Source organism: Odontesthes bonariensis, chromosome 8 (assembly GCF_027942865.1).
Source record: "Odontesthes bonariensis isolate fOdoBon6 chromosome 8, fOdoBon6.hap1, whole genome shotgun sequence".
Classification (NCBI taxonomy): domain Eukaryota; kingdom Metazoa; phylum Chordata; class Actinopteri; order Atheriniformes; family Atherinopsidae; genus Odontesthes; species Odontesthes bonariensis.
This window is the reverse complement of record NC_134513.1, coordinates 19,629,636-19,650,502: the sequence shown is the minus strand read 5'-3', so window position 1 is coordinate 19,650,502 and position 20,867 is coordinate 19,629,636. Positions and strand designations below refer to the sequence as shown.

The following is a 20,867-nucleotide window of genomic DNA, read 5'->3' as shown; positions in this document are numbered from 1 at the left end:
AGGCTGAGGCTCCACAGCCCAGCGAGGCTTTGAATACCTTACCATGTGTTTTGAGGCTAAATGAAAACCTCACAAACCAAGCCCTGCTTGTGAAATGTCCCGCTACAACTGGTCAAAGGTCAGCTGAATGTCAATCATGTCAATCAGATTCCAATCCACCTAGGGTGAACTCTTGGCATGTTTAACTCCCTCATTCTCTGCATTAAGGAGGACAATTCTTGTGGCATTAGTTTATACACTCCATTCTTACTACCAAAAGCTTTTGGTGTCAGTGCCACAAGAATGTCTGGCAAAAGCTGATGCTTCACATCAAGGGAGAGAACACAAAAACTAATTCATTTGCAGAAAAACTGAACTTAAAGAGGCAACGAAGAGGAAGTGAACATTTTTCTGAATGTGAAACTGAGTGACACATCAGTGAACCAGAGAAAATGAAACCAGTTTCAATTGGTGCCTTTAGTTCTACAATCACAAACGGAACAAAAACTGCTGAATGGAAAAAAAAAGTAACAGAAGTGGTCAGAGCAAAAAGGCCTACAGAGAGGAATGGTTGGAAAAACTAGTACAAACAAGAAGCAAAAGCGAAGATTCAGATGTACAAACCAGAGATGGGACCAAGTCACACATGTGCAAGTCTCAAGTAAGTCTCAAGTCTTAGCTTTCAAGTCTCAAGTAAGTCCCAAGTAATTTTTTCTTGGGCAAGTCAAGTCAAGTCAAGTCCTGTAATATGTCAAGTCAAAGTCAAGTCAAGTCAAGTCAAGTCCTGTAATATGTCAAGTCAAAGTCAAGTCACCTTATTATTGCAATTTTACCTGCAGAATCTGATCTTAATAAAGTGAAAAGACAAGATATAAGTAACTGTCAGTAAACATCATTGGCCAATGTGTCCAATCTGTCCACCCCGTATCATATCAAGCTAACGTTAGCTAACTACCGACTTCGCTAACAGGATAATATTAGCTAATTTGACGTGCACTTACTGATCAGAATGGATCTTCAAATGACGAAGAAAGTTCGAAGTTATGCTAGATGCTTAACACTCAAGTCATTCAAGTCATCGTGTCTCAAGTCAAGTCAAGTGCCGAGTCTTTAACTTCCAAGTCCGAGTCGAGTCTCAAGTCTGTTATTTTTTTGTCAAGTCAAGTCCCAAGTCATCAAAACAGCGACTCGAGTCGACTTGAGTCCAAGTCACAGTGACTTGAGTCCAAGTCACAGTGACTTGAGTCCCCATCTCTGGTACAAACGTAGGATGGTATGTTGACTGTTTTCTTAAACAACCTTTGGAACCTAAAGCAGCAAATAAGCCAATTATGAACTTCCATCTATCCATTTATTCATTGTCTTTCACTTATTCGAGGTTGGTTCGCAGAGGCAACAGGTCCAGGAGGGAAGCCTGAACATCCCTCCCCCAATGACTGGGGGACCCCAAGGTGCTGCCATGCCAGAAGGGATATATATATAATCCCTCCAGCAAGTTCTGGGTCTGCCTGGAGGCCTCCTCCCAGTTGGCCTTCCTCAAAAAACCTCTAAAGAGAGGCAACCAGGAGGCATCCTAACTAGATGGTGGCTGAGCCTAAAGAAGCAACGGGCCCACCACTTACAGGGAGGTCCTGGCCAATCGATGTGCCGGGTTTTCTTCTTCCTTATGCTTTTTTTCCTTCCTGGTCAGTGCTTGTTACAGGGCTTTGTTAATACCGCCCCAAACAAGCAGCTGTTGTAAATGTGTGACGTTGTCCAGGCGCTTTGGTTCGCTTTCAAAACTGCAGCTTGAAGGAAAACCAAACCAAATGAAAGTGTGAAATTGTTCGGCATTCCCCGCCCATTCAAACCGAGTCCCCCGAGCTATCCTAGTGTGAAAGCGCCCTTACTCACTTATTAGACCCACAATTAAATAGGAAAATACTATAAAAGATAATAAGAACAAACAAAACACAAAATAAATCTCTATTATCAATCAGATCCTTGATATTTTATCTTTCATTTCATGTTTAAATATGTTTTTTCCATCCATTTATATCGCACCACATGAGAGATAAACTGCTCTTGTAACATATCTAAGAAGTGTTTGAAGAATGTGTGAGGTGCGCACATGTTGTGTGTAGGAAAAGGTGTACGCTTGTTTTACACGTGAACACGTCATTTATGCATCTGGGTCTTCACGTGTTAAAAGTTGCTACGGTATATTTGAAAAGCTGCTTGCATATTAGCACCAAATGTGTTTACCATAAAGGTAAGAATATGGGTTCATTCAGCTAGTTTGACCCCATGGATCCACCAACTGAGACGACAGGATTCTGTTGTGTGGGAGGAAGTGTGTGTCCTGAGAGGAATAATAAGTTCCTGCAGAAGTATAAGAGCTTGGGAAGCAGTGCAGCAGAAGTCTAGATGGATCTATGTTCTGTATCAATAAACACACACACACATGGGTCACACCTCTGATATGTAACTGGCGTTTATAACTTGTTCAAAAAACATCACAAACAGAAGCCAACTGACAGGAGAGGTCAAGCTGGAAATGTGCAGAAATGCAGACACACACATTTTAAGATTCAGTGGAGTATACCCACACACACACACACACACACACACACAAACATGAGGAGCTGGTAAAGGCTTTAGGGAGAGCTCAGTGAAGCAGGGGGGCAGACTTCAAACCACTCCAGCTGGGGAAGAGAAACACACAGGAGGGCACACACACACACACACAGAGGGAGAGTGAGAGTGAGATGTGAAAAAGATGCTGCAGATAGATTTCTATTGGGATTTTAAGCTCGAGAAGGAGGGCAGTCTGCCTCCCACTGAGCAGCAAGGGTCTTCACTTCACACACAAACACATATATACAGGTCTGGTAGAAAAAGGATGGACGTTCCCAAAGGAAGCATTGTTCAAAGTCTAAGTTGTAGAGGTAACAAAAAAAAAAAAAAAAACTTATGTACAACATGAATATAACTGAATTAGGCTCCAAAAACGTCATTAATCAGTAGTGCTGTTTTTCTGCTATGTTGCATGTAATGTTCATTTTTTCTAAAATGGCGCCGCGAAAGTGGCTGCCTGCTGCTGTAGCTGACATGTCGTGTGTCTTTTCTTCACATCCTCTTGAAAATGTTCTAATGAACTTCTGTGTGGACACTAATTTTTGGGACATTTTTCTCGCTGGTTTGGATGCTGTGCTGCTGAAGTGGCTTCTTCTAGTAATTCATGCACTTTTTTCTGTGCATAAGCACAGCAATCGAAAAGTTGAATTCAAGGTGTCGTCTAGGATCCAGAGCTCAGACAAGGCAGAGAAAAAGGAGGAGGAAGTGTAATAAATGCAACGTATGGGCTCTGGAGATGATGCTGTACAGACAAGAACCAATTTCACAACAAATAGGACAAAGTGTCCAAAAAATACATGGTTAGGTCTGGAAATTATATAAGAGATGGTTGTGATTTATCATACCTCACAACAACACTGCCCTTTACAACTGCTAACATAAAACATTACCATGTCATAATCATAGCCTTTATTCTGACACACCTTTTTTTTTGGCTGTAGACAAATAGAGTGTCATACGTCCTGGAGATAGGATGTATGCTCACTGCAAAACAAGCCTGATTCGCATATTCTATATAGTACTGTTTCAAAAGCTAGCTTCACCATTGGATGGAAACGCCCCAGATAGCAAAACTCTTTTGCCCCGTATCCGGCCCACACCTTACATGTTCATCCGGCCCACATACGGCATGGAATGATGGCACTTGGGCGGTCCGCTCACGTTTGCCAAAAGTGGGCCACAACCAAGCCATCACAATGCCAGATGTCAACCAAAAACAGACCAAATAAACCAGCACTCAACCGGATGTGGGCCACTGTGCATTTTTATTCTGGCCAGAACTGGTTTACACTCTATGACCTTGTCTAACCTGCACACTTAGGGAGTCACAACCATGATAAAATGGTATGTCAAATATGAAAACACAGATTGGTCTCAATTTCTGGCTACATGCCATTATGGTAACCCCAGATACCGTTTGAATGGTGGCATGCAGTGGGACTCATCTTGGGGTCCAAGATGAGGAAACTGAAGAAATGAACAAACACGAGAAGGTGGCCAGCTACTGTGCATGCACCCAGAAAACCAAGGAGCTCATTTACAGTTAACTGCTGATTGTTGTAAAGCCTGATTTAGAGACGCTCTCCGTTGCTTGCGTGCGTCGGCCAAAATTCCTATCTATCCATCGAGGCGACGGAGACTCGCGGAGACCGCAAGGGTTGTGATTGGTCGGCGAACAACATCATTTCCGGAATCACTCTTCCGGTTTAGCTCCTTCCTCTCAGAACAACAACACCGCCATTTTTTAAAGAGTTTACTGTGTGGCCGGTCAACATTTGGTAAAAATTATTCGCATTTCAATTTCAACAAGCTCCAACTCCAACAACAGTCTTTCTCTCTCGCTCGCCATCGTTCACTGTGAGGAGTGGAACGGAGCCGGAAGGTGAAAAATCAATCAACGACTTTCACGATAGACGTGGCGAGATTGGGTCAACTAACTTAGCGACGCCTACTGATCGGGAGGTGAATTGCCTTGCGTATCCGACATCCCGATGGAGAAGCTCGAAAGGTTTAAAGACCACAAAGTCGGATTGACGGATAGCGACGGAGAAGCATACCAAGGCCTTTACACTTGAGACTGAAAAAGCCAAACATCCCTTACAGCGCAAGAGGTTCTTTTTAACATGGCCACGTACTGCTGTAGAACAATGGTGATCAAGTTCGATTAAACTTTCCGATTCTATGCAGCCAAAATGTTGTCGTCATCAAAGCAGAATAGGGTCAACAAATACTCCCGAAACTCAACATTTGATTCAATTTGCTCAACTGTTATCCGTCCTGAAAACTGCAACTGTCAAAAAAAAAAAGAAAAAAAAAAGCTGCATCACAGTTGTGATGATTTGGGAGGCAACTTTATGAATAACTGCTGAGAGGATAAAAACATAATGACACGCATGAGGCGTTCGTTTCAGAGCCATGTGACACAAAAACAAACAAGTGCTGTGGCAGCAGAGACGTCTCTGTTCGTAAGGGATGTTACCGTGTGGGAATGTCATGAGAATTCAATATGACAACAACCCACATTCATAGAAAGAGAAAATTCAACCTGATATCTCCTCTTGGCTCCACAGTAACTGTGCCTGCGTTAAGCAAGCCTTTGCTGGTGAAGTACTAGCCCGATTAATTTTACTCATTCTCCGGTTTATGAGCACGTGTACCATGCCATCACCTAATGCTAATGAGTAAAATAGTACATCATACAGAGCAAAGACAAGTGCAGTCCATTGACTGGTTTGGATGCAGCAAAGTGGAAAAAGGAGTCACATGGAGATCAGTGCTGTAATTTTGGACATGAAATTTATTGAATCTAGCCGAAAGAAGAAGAAAAAACTATGTGGAGTCAGCAGTTCCTTGGGTCAGAGGGATGTTAGTCCCACAATCGTCCGACAGCATGGAAGTCAATGAGAAGCCTCCGAATGTCAGGCAGTTGCCTCTGCAACACAATGTTGTTGTTCAGAAGTCATTATAATCCTTTTAGTACAAATTCCATTAAACTCACATTCTTTCCTATTAAAATGACAGGCCAATAAAATCTGCACAGATCAACACACCAAAGTCATTGACTCAAAGCATGATGGGTACTGCCAAGCAGTGGCAGTTCATTCTGCGGAGAGACTAAATTCAGGGAATTCGGCTTTCTTCATGCAATAATGTGTGACGCTAACAGAATTCAGGCATCAGATGTCTCATCGGCATGGTTCCAATGTGACTGGATTCCTCACACGTTATCAATCAATTCCCACTACGCATCTTTCAGTCAAACATCTTTCGGCATGCAGATGTAAAACTCAATCTCTAATTGCATTCAACTTTCTTGTATGTGAAAAAGACCATTTGTGGTATTACTGACACATGTAGAGGCCAAGCCTTAACCCGCTGGTTCCATGAAAAAGACATGCAGCATTGCAAAAGATCAATAATCGGGTTTTCAGCTTCGAAATATGATAAAAGGCTTTATGACGAAAGGCATGTGGAAGACATTGTACCAGCTCTTAAGGCTGAATCTAAATGAGAAACATGCGACTATCTTACTAAAAACACAGCCAGTCCTACATGTTTCAGTTCTCCCTCAAACACTGGTGCTTTGGACCACAGAGTCGTTACAAAACAGACCTCGAAGGCCAGAGACACCTCTTCCTCATATTCTACTGAAGCTTAGCTCACTATTAAATCAGTATTAAATCAGTTTGTTTTCCGGGTAGTGTGGCTTTAAACGCGGTCCTAAGTTAGCAGTCAAGTTGGCTTTTTTCACAGCAAACCCACATGTCTGCATTTCATGGTTACAGGAATTTCAAATAGCCTTCTAATAGTCCTAAAGAGAATAACAAATTCCAACTGAAAACTTGGAGATAAAAGAAGTCCAACCCCCACCCTGAAGGGTTCTCTGTCTGAGGAGTGACCTGCTGTCATCGAGCATTCAGAAGACAGCAGCATCCTTCAACACCACGGATTCACAAGAAGCTGCAGGGCTGGCCCTCTCAATAATGGCCTGATAGAGAAGTGACCGAGCAGGAATCTGAGAGGAATTTGTAGAATGTGAAGAATTGGTGATGATTCACTGTTGAATGTGACTGTGAGAAGAGGTCTGGTTGTTCTGTCTCCCATTGCTCCTCATTGTTTTTAAAACGGTGAACGTGACAGGACGAAATCCTCAGCTGATCTGTCTCCGCCAGTACCACGAACCGACAGCAGCTGCTGGCTCGGGCCTGATTTCTGACATTCAAAATGCAATCTCTGATCTATTTTGCATCTTCAGAATTAATTGTAGTTCCTAACAGAAGAAAACTTGCTGTACACGAGCACCAAACAGCTGGAGATTAGTCACTATCTTGCTTCATGTTTGGATTTAAGCCTGGAAGGTCAGTGCAAAATGCATTCTCCTTAACCCTTTACCAGTCAATTCTAACTTTTTAGATTACTACTAGGGCTGGGCGAGTTAACTCGTTATTATCGCGTTAACTCGCTAATTATTTAATAGCAATAAATATTTTATCGCGCATTAACGCAGGTTTTATTATCTATTTTATTTTGTTTTATTTTACTCTGCTGCAGAACCGGAAAATAAAGTGATCAGCGGATCCACCAAACATGGAGAAGGGTACGGAACTTTTACTCGGCCATTTTCATTTTAAAGTTCTTCCAGACGGCAGAGTCGACAGAACCAAAGTCATCTGTAAACACTGCCAAGTTGAATTGTCTTCTGACCGTAGTAGTTCCAGTCTAAAATATCACTTAAAGGCAAAACACACAACTGATAGCAGCAAGTCATTCAAGGAAACAGACAGTGGAGCGAGGCTTCTACATAAAAACTACAGAAAGATGCTGATGTTAAAAGTGTGTTTGTCATTGGAATATGTTTTACGTCATGTTTGGTTTTTAGTTCATGTCTTAGTTTAGTTCTTTTCTCATGTTTTAGGTTCAGGTCTTGTGTTTAGTTTCATATCATGCCACCCTCTCCTGCCCTGCCATCAGCCTCACGTCCCTCACCTGTGTTTTCCCCATCAGCTGCACTCAATCCCTAATCAATCACCACAGTATTTAGTCCCTTTTCATGTTCCTTGTCAGATTCTTCCCGTCATCTATGGTCCATGTCAAAGTAAGCCACGTATTTATTCATGTCAAGTCAAGTCAAGTCTTTTGTTTGTTTGTCAGTCACAGTCTTGTTTTGTTCGCAGTCATGTTAAGTTTTTTTATATCCGGCTCGGCCGCGTTTTCTGTTAAAACCTTTTTTTGAGAAAATAAATTAAGTTTTAAGTTTCCAAGAAGTCTGCATCCGCATCCTTCTCCTCACACCCACACCCTGCTGACAGTGTTTGCACAACAAATGTCATGGCACTTTTACATTCATATAGCAGTACATTTAAAATAAAACTAAATGCTAAAAGCTATACACTACTTTTGGATTCATTTTTGGATTTTGCGTACAAATGCGATTAATCAACTTGACCAGATCCTGAAGATTGTGGTACAAGCAAGTTCAGATATCAGTTTTAGGTGGAACCACGCTTCTCTACCTCACAGATGCCCAGCAGCTCAAGTAAAAAGATGATTTCGGCCAATTAGATTGATGCATGACAAGCTAAATTTTCCAATATTACAGAACAAATGCTATCTCACAGAAAAGCTAAAGGGCTGGATATTTTATCAGTGACTAAGCGATTCGCTTAAAGCTGTGGAGCTGCGAGAACCTCGGCCAGTAAATACGCAAGCTGCGAAGGCTGTAGAATACGTACACCTACCTGTGGATCTGACCAACAATCCACTATCAGCTTTCTAAATCCAGCAGTTCTCAACACTCAGATGGATTTTTGGTGATTAATACAAAAAATATTGAGGACAACACCCAATGTAAAAATCATTCTAAATGCCATTGGTGAGAACGGACTGCCCAAAAGTCCCAGACAGGGCTTCACAATTCCCAACATTCGACGTTTTAGGAAACATGGCCTACTCCGGAAGAGTATTACTGTGTTGTAAAAAAAAAAAAAAAAGTGTCAAAATGTGTAGTCTGACTGTTTTAACCCATCAAAGACATAGCAGACAGGCGCTGCCTGTCCAGAGCCCACCAGATCCTCACAGAGCCCACCCACCCCAACCATGGACTATTCTCCCTGCTGGCGTCCGGCAGAAGGTTTCTGAAGCATCTTCTGCAGAACAACCAGATTGAGGAACAGTTTCTTCTCCCTGGCCATAAGACTGTTTAATGCACATCCATCTCCCCCCCCGACATGGACAATACTCGCACATCTGTATTTTACATTGTACCTGGGGTTGAACTACACACTTCTGTTTGTGCAATTTCCCTAAAGCTGAGTGCAATATTTAGCAATATTTTTGCACTAAGTGCATTTTATTTATTTTTTATTTATTTTTATTCCGAGTGCCGGCACATAGCACTTCCATACCTATTTATACCTATTCCATACCTATTTATATTCTATAGTAATTTAATCTTTGCTGCAAACGAATGACACAGAGAGAGCTCGGGGCAGGGAGCTGATTATTCCAGCTGAGGAGTACTAGTCCTCAGGCAAAGCATGCTGTTGTTCTGATGTACGTCTCCTCTTTGCAGTGCACTTTAATAAGAGATAAAAAAGTTTAGACAGCATCAGCTTTAGGGGTTAGTGGTAACCTCCCAGTGGTGTTCACCTCTGCTTCTTTGAACTCCTCAATCCTGCCATTTTAGCTGCTACGCTTTCTTTCCAGCCTGCTGACACCACCTCCGAGTGGGTGCAGCTCTGGAAGCTGCATTCATATCCGAGGGTACAGTTGTTACCGAGTCACAAACAGGCCATTATGCCACTCCGTGCCAGCGCATCTCAAGTTAATTGCCCATGTGTGACATGTTTACATGTTCGTGCGCTGGCCATCATACGCAAGAGGGTGTGCACGACAACATACTGCATTCATACATACCAATGAGCAGTGGTTCTGGGTTATTTATAGAGTGACTATATTAGCTCGCCACGTATGTCAGCTGCTGCTCTCAAAATGGCCACAGACAGCACGAGCAACAGCAGGAAAAACTAGGTGGGAAAGTACGAAGTAAAAAGGAAAGTATCCTCAGAGGGAGACGGTGCGAATGTGTGCATGTGCGTATCGGTATCAGTTACGGCTGTGCGAGGTGCTGGGTGCTGCAGGGCATTTTTGTCAACAGACAGGTCCACAGTACGTACATGTCTGCATATGTGCCCAAGGAGCTGTAGACACTATTAACTCTAAGGAGGTTTGACACACACACACAAACACACAGACCACACAGCACACAAACAAGTTGAGCCTGTTCAGAGCAGCCGGTGAGTCACACTTGACTGTCAAACTTGTGTCCACTGACAGAAGCTGTTTTTGAGCAAATCCCTCTATTACAGTGTGTGTTTATGCGTGTGTCTCTGTGTGTGTGTGTGTAGTAAGACAGAGGAAAAGGAGTGAAGGGGCAGAGGATGACTGATGGCAGCTTCAGAAAGACAGAACCGTGACACTGTTCATTCAGATTGATGTCTCCATGTGTGCTTGATGCTGATGTGGGAGCATGTGTGTTTCCCAGCACCGGAAAGCCGGCAGAAGCATTGTTGGACACCCCCTTCAGGAGAGACGAGAGTGTGCTGAGGGTGGATGAGAGGGAAATCTCTACTCAGTCTACCCATCTCGGATTTCTCTGATTTCTCAACACACATTCCAAACTCACTTGATGAAGCAGCGAGCTCCCTCGAATGTGTATCCTTCCTCCCATCCTGTTGGTAAATCTGTGAGGGCAGGGAGGGGAGGGGAGGGAGAAAAAAAGAAAAAAAAACACAAGACAGCAGGAGCATGAGCTGCTGTGCAGAGATATGGAGCTGATTACACGCGCGTGCACGCACACACACCTGCACGCCAATGCAGTGTCTGAATCACACATCGCTAATTTGACTACACCCCGCAGTTCCGCGCCCCGTCCCCCAAAAATGTTAAAGATCAGATGTGGCAGAGCTGGCAGTGCGCGCGCGCTGTCTGCACGCCCCGCTGATCTGTCATCCCGCCTGTCAAACCTTCCGGTTGCGGCACATTTGGGTGATTTGTTTCTGATTGTCGGCTTTCAACGGTACGCGCCGGACGCGCAGCGTTTTGTCCGACGCGCAGTTGTGTTTGGCCGCGGGTTTCAGTGATGTGTGTCAAATGTCACTGCAGGGAACCGGCTCCCAAAAAAAAAAGAAAAAAAAAATCGACTTGCGCCTACGTGACGGAACTTTTAAAAAAGTGTGTCGCAAAGTGTCCAGGTGGAGCGAGGGGGAGGAGGAGGAGGTGGAGGAGGCTGGGGGCGCCGGCGGCGGAGAGGAGCAGCGGAGGCTGTTGCTGCTGCAGAGAACAAATCCCCCTCATCGTCTTCCACGACTCCTTCCGCAACTTGTCGCCCCCTTCTCCATCGTGACGCGCAGATAACCTTTTCTTTGGCGCTAAGTGCGTGTGTGCGTGCGCACGCGTTATCTCAAGGAAAGGAGAAAAAACGCATCCCGGGATTATTTACCTGGAGTTTTCCTGTGGCCCGTGATTACAGCCTCCCCAGTAACAGGATGCAGCCAGGTTGTACTCTTCGCTTCTTCGCTGTTAGTGGAAGAAAAAACGGGGAGAAGGGTAAATAGAGAACCCGAGAGAAGGCAAAACAAGAAAAAGCGTCGGAGAAATAAAGCAGTGCGCATCCGTAAATCCACGTATCCGCGTGATATTTACTTGATGAAGAATATGCGTCCATCCCGAGTCACCCCATAACTCCAAGAAGAGGGAAGGCAGGAGAGCCAGTCCGGCTTTGGGTCCGCCGCCATGTCTAGCTCAGAGCTCTACTGCCCTGGGTTACTACACACAAGCTGGAGTTCGCGTCCCCGTGCTGAGCGCGCACACAGATGTCCTCGCGCTTTGAGATGTGCGAGGACGCGCACCAGGATAGAGACAAAAACAATGCAGAAAGCGGCGATTTTGTTTTTTAACCTCAGTTTTTGTTTTGTTTTTTTGTTTGCAAGGATGCAGAGTTCCCCAATCACCCGTCAGTTACAGCTTTACCCGCGGCTGGTATAGATTTCCCAAAGAAGAGGATAGACTTGTATGCATGAAACTATCACTTATTCATTTTGATATATATTCTGCACATTAGGATTACTTTCACAACATTTTGTATGTCACATTTGTTTTTCATTTTGCCTCCACGTTTCCTAACAATTTTCCACAAAACAAAGTGAACTGTCTGGTTTAGATTATTGATTGGGAATCTCTGGGGAAACCCAGTTAGTGTAAGGGTACAGAAAAAAATAGCCTCTGCTTAGTTTTTTTCACCAGACCCTTTTTGTTCACTCTGCACGTAAAATCCTCTGCTAGATGCACTTCGAGATACTTGAAACTTGAAACCTGTTCCACCTCCTTTCTATGTATAAAAAGACTTGTTGTAGTTTTTGTCTTGGACTCAACTGAAATCAATGATGATTTCTTTTGGGGGGGTTTTGTTTGTTTTTCTAGGTGTTAATTACCAAATTGTTGATGTGACACCAGGAAACCAGTGACTGGACTTCCACTGTAGGCCGTCTCCTCATTGTTGATTATCAGCCCCACCACGGCTGCGTCATCTGCAAACTTGAATACAGAGTTTGAGTCATCAATGTGGGTACAGTGTACAAAGTGAGTAGAGGAGCAGACGGAAAACACAGCCTTGGGGGGGATGCCAGTGTTGAGGATGATATTGAAGGAGGTGAGATGTTCAAGGCTGTGTTCGAAACCGCATACTACATGCTACATACTACTACATACTTGCATTCGGCATACTACATACTTCCATACTGCCTACTCATCGATCAGTGCAGAGTGTTTACCCACAATGCATTTCGCTCCTGCCAGAGCCAAAATCAGCCGGCCTGAAGCTGATTTTGCTTAAGCTCTAAACTCTGTAAACTTTAGCAACATTGAAACTTTTTCAGGCGAGAAAGTAGTCGTTTAGATCCCCAACGTGTTGAAAATCTGACAAAATACCGGCTATTTACGATTTTGTTCCCACGAATGCGACGCTACTAAAGCTAGCCGTGGTGAGCAACGCACTTTCGGTTATTTTCACAAAATAAAATACCCGTTACCTTTTATCATAGGGCAAGCCATTACGATACAATTGGTGCTTTTGTTTTGAAAACAGGAAGTGAACCTACCCTCGTTTTAGCTAGCTTGAAACTGCCGTTTTGACAGGAAATGACGATCGGCGACGTCACGTTACGTTGCATCTTGGGTAGGTTAGTATGAGTAGTAACCTCATGATGCAGCCAGGTTGTACTCTTTGCTTCTTCGCTGTTAGTGGAAGAAAAACGGGGAGAAGGGTAAATAGAGAACCCTAAAGAAGAGAAAACAAGAAAAAACGTCGGAGAACGGGGAGAAGGGTAAACAGGAAGTGAACCGACTCTCGTTGTAGCTAGCTTGAAACTGCCGTTTTGACAGGAAATGACGATCGGCAACGTCACGTTACGTTGCATCTTGGGTAGTTTGAGTATGAGTAGTAACCTCTGTACTAATAACCTATGCATACCCAACATTTCGGCGAATCTAGTATGCATTCGGGAACTTCTCGCTGACTCAAACTCGCATACTAACTCAAAAAGTTAGTAGGAGTAGTAGGAGAACTATGCGGTTTCGAACACAGCCCATGTCCGATATGCCTGTTGGTGAAAAAGTTCTTGATCCATTTGCAGAGGGGAATGTTTCAGGCCAAGTAACAGCAGTTTGAGTTGATGGAGTTAAAAGCTGAACTGACGTTAACAAACAGTATCCTGCCATAGGTGTTGGTACTGTCCAGGTTTGTGAGAGCAGTGAGAAGCCCAAGTGAAATAGCATCATCTGTTGGCTTTATAGGGGAATTGGTACTGTTCTAGGTCTGCAGGCTCTGCAGGTTCATTACCAGTCTCTCAAAGTATTTAAAAGCTATTGGTGTTAATGCGACAGGGCGGTAATCATATATGTAACAGCTGAGTGCTCTGGGACAGCGATGATGGTCACAGTCTTAAGAAAGGTAGGAACTGTGGGCACCTTCAGTCACCTTTCAGAAATGCTCGTGCGCACACCTGCGTTCAAACTCTAGCATCTCCATGACATCTTACATCGTCATTCATATCAGAACGACTGCTCAGCAGTGCGTTGGTTGCTTTGCATGTTCTCACTTTGCGTGTTTGGGTTCTCTTCGGGTTCTCCGACTCCTTCCGCAGTCCAACTACATGTGTGTTAGGTTAACTGGTGATTCCAAATTGATTGTAGGAGTGTCTGTGAGTGTGCATGGTTGTTTGTCTCTGTGTTGGTCCTGTCATCAACCATCCAGGTGTACGCTGCCTCTCACCTAATGGTAGCTGGGCTAGACTCCAGCCCATGTGTGACCCATTGGATAAAGAGAAAATGGATGGATAACTTACTATCACAGAAGAAAGGAAACAAGTACGCCAAGTGTTGTATGGGAAACCGAAAAGTGTTGTTCTCTGTCATTTGGTTTCTGTCTGCTGATTTCGAGATGAACAATGTTCTGCCGAGACATTTCATTCAGCTTCTTCAAATTACCCACCCATTCCTGCCATGTCAAATTTACACACTCCAGATCTACTTTGTCATCATTTGTGACATCCTGCACTGTTTGAGCTAAAAATGAGTCAACAGAAACCTAATGAGGAACAGTTTCTGAGTAAATCACTTTGGTTTTTGTGCAAATAGACTACTGCATTGATATATTTATGGATGTACATGAGTTGATTTAATATTCAAAACTGACTTTTTCCATGTAATCTAACAGTAGATTTATAAATTGAACAAAACTTCATCCATCATCACCACATCTTTGATATGAAACCAAAACTGTTACTCAGGTGCGGCACAATAGTGAGATAAGGACTAATAATAAGGTAAAGAACTTCATCATCGCATCAGTATTTAGTCATATTAGCAGTAAACAAAAGCATCATCATGACATGGAAATCAGAGAAAAATCTTTATTACTGTGCCTAGCCTGCTGTCTTTCAGCATCCATTGGAAAAAAGTGCTCACTGCAGCCCTCTGGCTATTAGCTGTACACTTCTTAATCTAAATAAATAATTAAAACATTAGAGAATAATGCCTTTTGTGATTTTTTTTTCTTCATTTTTTATGGTTCAATTTTGTATATCTGTAACAAAACTGCAGTGTTACTAACCCAGTAAACCACCAGTCTTACAGCATGGTGTCAGTAACTGATTGCTTGACTTTAATTTGAATAATACACATAGATAGTGGTGTAAATGCACTGTAATTATTTTGGCTTCAATCAAGTTGAGTTGAGTTTAATTGAGTTAAGCAAATGTACAACAATTTGTTCATATGTTTGCCCATGTAAAATTGACTTAAAAATAATTTTTCTTCGGAAAGTGCACCACCGTCTCCTCCACAGTTCAGCTTTTTTAACATATTCAGCCAGTTGTACAGTTGCTGATTTAGAAAAGCACATTTAAGCGGTCACAACAGCACATGTCCTTCAAAAGCACTGATGATGTAATCCTAAATTCCCACTTTTTTCCTTGAAAAGCTCTCGTGAAGGCTAATAACCAGCTAATGTGCAGTAATGAGGGGCTCCTTCGGGGGACCCTGCCTGTCTCACATGACAGGAAGCTTATTTTGGAAGTGGTGAGTGTTTACGTAAATACTGATCAGCCAGGGGAACTCAGTATGTCACACACCCACACATACTGATCACACACACATGCTGCTAACCCTCGCCCATATCAAACATACACACACCCAAACACCCAGATGTCAAATGATCTTCGAGGAGAGGGAACCACCCCTCCCCCATTTTTGTTCCACCCAGACCCTGTAAGCGTCTCTCTCTCCTCCATTTCTCTCCACAGCTCTCTTCAGACTACTCACTTGCATAGAACCGTGTGGGTTTCCTTTAGACAACAAATACATAAAGAGAGCTTCATTTTTAAAAGCTATTTTCTGCTAAATCAGCATGAATCCATAACAAGTGTTTCAGCTCATTTCTTCAGAAACTCGTGTCCACATTAAGATGCCTAATTATATGAATGATAAGGCTGTGCAGCAGACACAGAAGAGCAGCAAAACGTCTTCTATTTCTCTCCGCTTCTTCTCACCACTTGGTTGTTCTAGAATGGAGCCACACTAGTGGCAGTTTGCAGTCTTTCTTGGCATCTTCATGAGATGTTCTGAACACCGATTTTTTTTTTTTTAACCTTTTTCTACGTTGGTTTGGATGCTGTGCTTCTTGACTGATTTCTGCTGGTAACTCTGGCACAGTTTTACATCTGTTATGATCCATTGCCCTGGCAAAGGGGAAATTGTTTGCATGTTGGCGCAGTTGATTGAGCTTTCCGAAGCCCAAGCAATGCCTTGAATCAGGCCCCAAAACCAGACCGGCTGAGGAGGAGCAGGAACAAAATGGAGCAAAAGGAGAAGGATGTTTAAAGCATTTCTTCCTCTGATCATTACTGTCCGATAAAATGTACAAGCTTGGAATGTTAAAGGGGAACTGCGGTATTTTCAACATTAAGTCTCTCTTCTGAGTCGTCTGCAGTGTTTTAGAACCCCCCTCACCGCTTTTTTGATGTTTACTGCTGTCTCCGGTATTTGCCTAATTTTGATTCATCTCAACCTGCTTCAGAACGGCAAGTCATGCGCATGTCCAAAAAGGTCCGTAAAAGCACCATAAACGTTCGTAACAGTTCGTAACAGTGCGAAAAGTTTCTTCTGTCGTGTTTTATTTGACATTTTGTACTGGATGTTCGTTGACGGAAGCTCAGAGGAGACAGAGCCTTTTCTGTTGCCGGTCCGAAACTTTGGAACGACCTCCCGTTTCACATTAGACAGGCCTCTTCACTGCCCATTTTTAAAACCCGTCTTAAGACCCATTTTTATTCCCTGGCTTTTAACCCAGCATGAGACTCTGTTTCTAGTGTTGTTTTATTGTTTTTATTATTTTAATATTGTTGTTGTTTATTGTTGTTTTTACATTGTTTTTGTGTTTTAAGCCTTCTTTTATTTTGTGTTGTACAGCATTTTGTTTCAGCCACAGCTGTGTTAAAAGGCTATATAATAAAGTTGATGATGATGATGATGATGATGATATTACTCCGCCACCGCTAAGAAAATAGTGGCGCTATATCTCTCTCCCTTCGTATCACTACGGGCTGTGTAAACTGTGCAGACCGAAGTGCAGACCGAGCAGTCCCCTGCTTCCGAGCAGTAAACACCGTAACAGGTGCGGCTATCGCTAGGTGGCTGAACGCATTGATATGAAGGGAGGCAAAAATAGGGCCAAGCGATTGTGAGGTCTGACTTTTTCTGGAGGGCCGATTTTGTGATGCAAATGTATTACTCTTTTGAACGCATATTGTTTTGAGAAGCAAGACGCTTTATTTTCGGGACCCCTGCCAACTAGCCGGACTACCTTCATCAACGCCAAAACGAGGCTGGAACTCGGCTCACAGGACGCACCAGGGGGTAAGTCAATGTTCATAAATGATATTGCTAATATGGAAGGTCATACAGCTTCATGTCAAAAGAGGCGAACTATCCCTTTAATGCGACACTGGCTCGCGGTCCGGTTGAAACCACTCTCTGCCATTTTTGCGGCAGTCAGCTGGAAAACTTTTTCGTTTCGCACAGCGCCATCGAGCTCCCGCTGCACAGCCTCCTCACCAACAACGGAGAGCAGAGCCTGGAACCGGTCCTGTATGCAAGGTTCCCCAAGCAGAAGGGTTACAAAAATGGTAACGGGTACCATGGGACCGGTACGCTTTCGTGGTAGTGGAAACACTGAAATAAGCTAACTGTTCTAAACCGACCCGTACCGGACTGCATAGTGGAAACGAGGCTTTACATCTCTCTACTTAGCCTCAAGACTATACGGGCAGACAGAGACTGTAGACAGAGAGGTAACAACAAAGCAGGAGGATTACAGAGCTTGTTAAGAACAGATGGTGTAATCCTGGACAAGTCACTAAGAAGGAGTGTCTCTTCACTGTAGTTGTTGAGCTGTTGACTGTGAGTTGTTTGTGATGTCGATCGCCTGTGTAACTGCTGTGTGTGACATTATCAGCTATGTTTTGCCAAGCTGCAAAAACAACACTCCAATCCATTAATGATATTTCGTTCCTCTGTTTGCATCCCCTCAACTTTCTAATGATTTTCTTTTTGTTTCATATGTTATCTGTCTATAACGGCATGTGTTTAATGATAACTTATTTTGCAGCAAAATAATTTCCTATGAGGACGAATTAAGTATTATTGAATTGAATTTACCTGAATTCTGACTCGTCTTTTCCACAGTGGTTTCCAGCAGTTATGAATGCATTGTTTTTTTTTTTTGTTTCTTTCTTTCTTAGGTGACTTGCAATGAAGTCATTACCCAGCACACAACAAAAACTGCACTCTGCAAAGGTGGAAAACAAAAACATTTCTTAGACTTTTTGTTTTCTTGCACAAAAACAATTTCAAGGTACTGGTGAAAAACCATTTTCTATCTGGCAATGTTGGTCAGAGATTTGAGTCTGTGTGTGTGTGTGTGTGTGTACTCACCAGGACCCCTCCATAAAGCCATCTAATTATTAAGCCTCTGTGCTGAATAGCCGATTAGAGGGCATGTCAGCTCAGACAGTCTTGTTTGACCCTTGTTCAGACTGTGGAGGTCAATAGGAGACAAACGGTATGGCTGTCACACTTTGACTTTAGCCATGTTGTCAGGGCTGACTGCTATTGACCATATCATTTTGCCAGTACCTGCAGACGCATTAACAGAAATAAGAGTAAATAATGCCTCTCTACCCGGCTTTCAGACTATCTGGGCAGACAGAGACATCAGAAGCAGTGGCAATAGCAAAGATGCAGGTATTGCAGTGTTTGTTAAGAACAGATGGTGTAATACTGGGCATGTCACTGTGAATAGGAGGATCTGTACCCGGAACTGTTAGCTATGAGTTTACATCCATGTTATCTACCAAGAATGTTCACCTGTAGTATCCTGATATCAGTTTATACCTTCCCCTACACTGCTGCTGACGCTGCCTGTGACATCATCAGCTCAGTTGTTGCCAGGATCCAAACACAACATCCCAATGAATTCATGGCAAATTCAACCAAGTCTCCCTCTCAGCCATTCTTCCAGCATTTCAACATTCTGTCTACTCCACTAGAGAAAATAGAATATTGGATCTAATCTATGGAGATGTCGGAAATGCATACAGCTCTTCTGTCCATCAGACCAAAATCTGATTCTCCTCAACTCTTTCAATATATCTTTGTTTTGACTTTCACCAAACTATTATCTGTGAGTAGATGAACGTATTTTATGCCAGAAATAAGGTCCAGGTTTAAAAAAACCGAACTTCACCTTTAAGTTGTGATGTAAGCAAACCTGTGATGTAGTTCTACATTCTGTTATGTTGTGTCATGTTCTGTTCAAAGATTAGCCAATTTTCCTTAAATGAAAGCTCTACAGTTAGCCAAATTGAGCACAATCTGTTGTCAGGAGAAGGGGACTAGGGCTAACAATTTTAGCAATCACTGCCATAATAGTAAAATAAAATTATAATAATTTTTAGGGCTTTTGTGCCTTCAATGGATAGGAAAGTTCAGAGAGACCGGAAGCAGGGGGCCGAGAGAGGGGGAAAGACACGCAGCACAGGGCTGTCCGATGTGGGATTCGAACCGGAGCCAGCTGCAGCGAGGACTATAGCCTCTTGTACATGGGGCGCCTGCTTTATTTTGTAAAAGTCTGTGGCTGTCTGCTGCGGAACCGGAAAAGAAAGGGGAGCAGGTCGTTTAGGCCATTGGCGTTTAGGCCATTCATCAGATTTAGCGTTTAGGCCCGCCTGCAGTTGTTTAGGCCACAGGGAGCAGTCGTTTAGGCCAGGCTACCTGAGCAGCTGAAATCTTTATTATTGTACATTCGTTATTATAAGATATAAGTCAGCTCTACTGGTCTGTCTGGGTAGCCTACATATCTATGGTAAATTATTTAATAACCAACTTTAGTGTGGAAAGGTTTTTTTTATTTAATAAATGATGATTTATAAACTCATAAAATTGTGGAAATAATCATCCGCATTGCTAGCCTGGGCGAAAGCCGACTGTTGACTTTGTCAAACAGTCTGGGAAAACCCAAGAGGAATCCGTTTCCATGGAGGGTGGGACCTTACCCAGCAACTTAAATTCATTGGAGTAACGGAGTTCCCTTAACCAATCATAATGTTTAGAAATGACGTTGGTTATGCGCCGAGGTTCATGCTTACTCTCGCGAGGCTCTAGCTCGCGAATCACGCTTCCCACATCCGCTTTCATTATACTGGTACCATTTGATAAATCAAACTTTTCCCAAAGCCAGTTGGAAGGAGAGCTACGACATCCTTGCCACTAACAAAATTGACGAGGCATTCCTCTTGCTCTCGTTTTAATTGTGTAATGATCTCCAGAGTTGAGACAACTTCATGGATAGCTTCTAGCGTTCTTCCGTCGCCATGTTTATTTCCGCTGCGGTTGAACTACAATTACATGGACTACAATGGACTCCACGCGTGAGTTCTGCGTCACCACTCGCAACTGTTTGCTGATTGGCAAAACACTGAGCGAACCGAGGTAGGGGGATTTGGCCAGACTATGTGCGGAGCCAAAATCTTTGGGCGGAAGTACGTAAGATGGCGTTGCCAGGCTACCGCATTGCCACATTCATTGGACAATAATGCTGTAATTATTTAGAAGCCCGCGATTCGCGCGGTTTGTGAGAAGTAAAATAGTGATTTATAAGATAAGCATGCATTGTCATCGAAAGGGTGACTGATCTGAAACACCACATTCGTTGGACAATAATTATTAATGCCTAATAATTTGTTATTCAGAAGCCAGTTTGATTCGTGGTTTGTGAGAATATTTTTGGAGTCCTGATCACATCATTTCCGCAGTAGCTGGGGCGTGTACAATTGCTTCCCTGGTTTATCTATTTTTAGAGAGAGCGCGCGAAAATGTACAGATGGCTGGTTGGCATGTGTGTCATTGATCTGCGCGGATAGTAATCGCTCTGCATCCAGAGCTGCAAGTGCTTTGATGGGTTAACATTCCATACCCTCGCCTCGTTCACAGCTGGCACATTTAATTGGTCTACGCCAGCACTAATTGCCCGGCATACCAACACCTAACCCTAGTCAGGTGAGAGTCGTTTCGATGGCTTGGATGGCTAGACTATATATGAACACATGCTCACTAAATATTGGCCATGTTTATTTTGCAGTTATTCATAGGATATAAAC

At 43.2% G+C, this 20,867-nt stretch overlaps 1 protein-coding gene across 18 annotated transcripts in view; it reads right to left on the bottom strand.

Moving 5' to 3' along the window:
• LOC142385463 (pleckstrin homology domain-containing family A member 5-like) overlaps positions 1-11,423 on the bottom strand; it is a 230,400-nt gene extending 218,977 nt beyond the window's left edge. For 17 of the 18 annotated variants that reach the window (XM_075472017.1, XM_075472019.1, XM_075472023.1 and 14 more), the window contains exons 1-3: positions 11,299-11,423; positions 11,096-11,172; positions 10,280-10,337 (exon numbers count right to left, since the gene is read on the bottom strand). In XM_075472017.1, the coding sequence (XP_075328132.1) occupies positions 10,280-10,337; positions 11,096-11,172; positions 11,299-11,390 (227 nt within the window). In that variant the 5' untranslated portion in view covers positions 11,391-11,423. Of the gene's footprint in view, positions 1-5,386; positions 5,528-10,279; positions 10,338-11,095; positions 11,173-11,298 lie in introns of those variants that run through there. The other variant, XM_075472033.1, reaches the window with a different exon arrangement.
• Between the last annotated feature and the right edge of the window lie 9,444 nt (positions 11,424-20,867).